Raw genomic sequence first — 1,909 nt, forward strand, 5'->3', positions numbered from 1 at the left:
CATTCCTGAGGACTTTGCTTATGCTCCTTTTACTGTAGTATGTAATCAATGGGAATGCTGCCTCTGCAGCCTCTGAGCTCACTGGACTTTTCCCATCACTACCCCTCTGGTTTGGCACTGGCCCGCCAGGGGGAGGCCTTGTTGCTGGGAGGGACCATGAGAGGAGGAACTTGCAGCCCCGCAGGAAACAGCCCTTTGGTTGCATGAAAAATTTCCAGGTTTCGACATCTGCGTGTAGTATGTAATCAATGGGAATGCTGCCTCTGCAGCCTCTGAGCTCACTGGACTTTTCCCATCACTACCCCTCTGGTTTGGCACTGGCCCGCCAGGGGGAGGCCTTGTTGCTGGGAGGGACCATGAGAGGAGGAACTTGCAGCCCCGCAGGAAACAGCCCTTTGGTTGCATGAAAAATTTCCAGGTTTCGACATCTGCGTGTGTTGGAAATTGGAATGATACCGAAACCCCAGGAACGTGGGGAGGGAGTGGGGAGAGGGAGTCCTGGCTGGAAACAGCTCGAAGCGGATGTGCCCGGGGCTGTCTGATGAGTTCTCATCCCACAGCCTGGCCCAGAGCGACTTTCCTGAGCAGCTGCTGCCAGACAGATGTGCAAAACTTTTATTTTTGACAAAAACAGTGTCCCGTGGGTGCTGCAGGCTGCAGGGAGGAAGCAGCACATGGGATTCCCAGCTTGTGTGCCTCACGGGAGCCCTCCCAGCTGGGCTGTGTGACCTGGCCCCAGACTGGGGACCCTGACCATGGTTTCGGAGGGGACAAGTGGCCCTTTCTAGGCAGGACACGGTGCTGCCACACTTGCAGCATCCACACTGAGCATCTCCCCAGGGGAAGCTGTTGGAGCACTGCTTCATGAGCTGTGGTCCTCTGGGGTGTCCTCTGGTAGAGGGGAGCAAAGCACAGCCCACAGACTGGAAACCAGTGCCTTCCTGGGGGCTGACCAGTGCCTGCCTCTCCCTGCAGGCCACAGGGTGGTGTTGTCCCCCCAGCCATGAGCACCCCAAGGTGGGGGGCAGACCCCAGGGCGGGGGTCTCCAGCAGGATCCCTGCAGGATTCAGGCCATGTGTAGGCCCTGTGCTGCTTCCTTTTCCAGGTGATCCTGTCGGAGTCAAGCCCTCCAGGTGAGGTGCCTTTCTTTGAGACCTGGATGCTGACCTGCATGCCCGAGGAGGGGAAGATCCTCAACCCCGACCACCCTTGCTTCCGGCCAGACTCCACCAAAGTGGAGTCCCTGGTCGCACTCCTCAACAACTCCTCTGAGATGAAGCTGGTGTAAGAGCTCAGCCTGTGTGCCCACACTGCAGACCAGGAGGGGAGCACCCACCCCACCTTCCCTGACCCCATGGCTGCTCTGGATAAGTGCCTTATCCCCCCTCCCCACCTCTCTCTCTCCTGACAGACAGATGAAGTGGCACGAGGCATGTCTGAGCATCTCAGCTGCCATCCTGGAGATCCTCAATGCCTGGGAGAATGGTGTCCTCACCTTTGAGTCCATCCAGGTGGGCCTGGTGGGAGGATGGTGTGGAGCAGGGGCGCTGGCACTGTGCTGTGTCCTGAGGACAGAGCAGGGATCCCCTGTCCTCCTGCCAGGAATGCTCCTGCAGCCACTGCAGAGCTCGGTGGCTCCTTCGTGACTTGGGTGAAGAACTGATGTAGCTCCAGCCCCTTGATCCTGCCCCAGTTTGCCCTGTTGGAGGCAGTGGGGCTGGTGGGGGCAAGGAGGAGTGTTGGAGGCAGTGGGGCTGGTGGGGGCAAGGAGGAGAGAAGGACTTGGACCTTCTTGGACCAGGACAAGGGGGAATGGCTTTAACCTGCCAGAGGGGAGATTAAGATGAGCTCTTAGGCAGAAGTTCTTCCCTGTGAGGGTGCTGAGGCGCTGGCACAGGGTGCCCAGAG

General features: G+C 58.9%; 1 protein-coding gene across 1 annotated transcript in view; it reads left to right on the forward strand.

Moving 5' to 3' along the window:
* Positions 1–1,909, forward strand: part of MED24 (mediator complex subunit 24) — a gene marked incomplete at its 3' end in the record, with an annotated part of 17,647 nt that overhangs the window by 11,514 nt on the left and 4,224 nt on the right. Inside the window, exons 16-17 of the mRNA XM_010017918.1 lie at positions 1,107–1,285; positions 1,413–1,512. Coding sequence (XP_010016220.1) covers positions 1,107–1,285; positions 1,413–1,512 — 279 coding nt within the window. The remainder of the gene's footprint in view (positions 1–1,106; positions 1,286–1,412; positions 1,513–1,909) is intronic.

The sequence above is a fragment of the Nestor notabilis genome, unplaced genomic scaffold (genome assembly GCF_000696875.1).
Source record: "Nestor notabilis isolate BGI_N333 unplaced genomic scaffold, ASM69687v1 scaffold16807, whole genome shotgun sequence".
Taxonomy (NCBI): Eukaryota; Metazoa; Chordata; class Aves; order Psittaciformes; family Psittacidae; genus Nestor; species Nestor notabilis.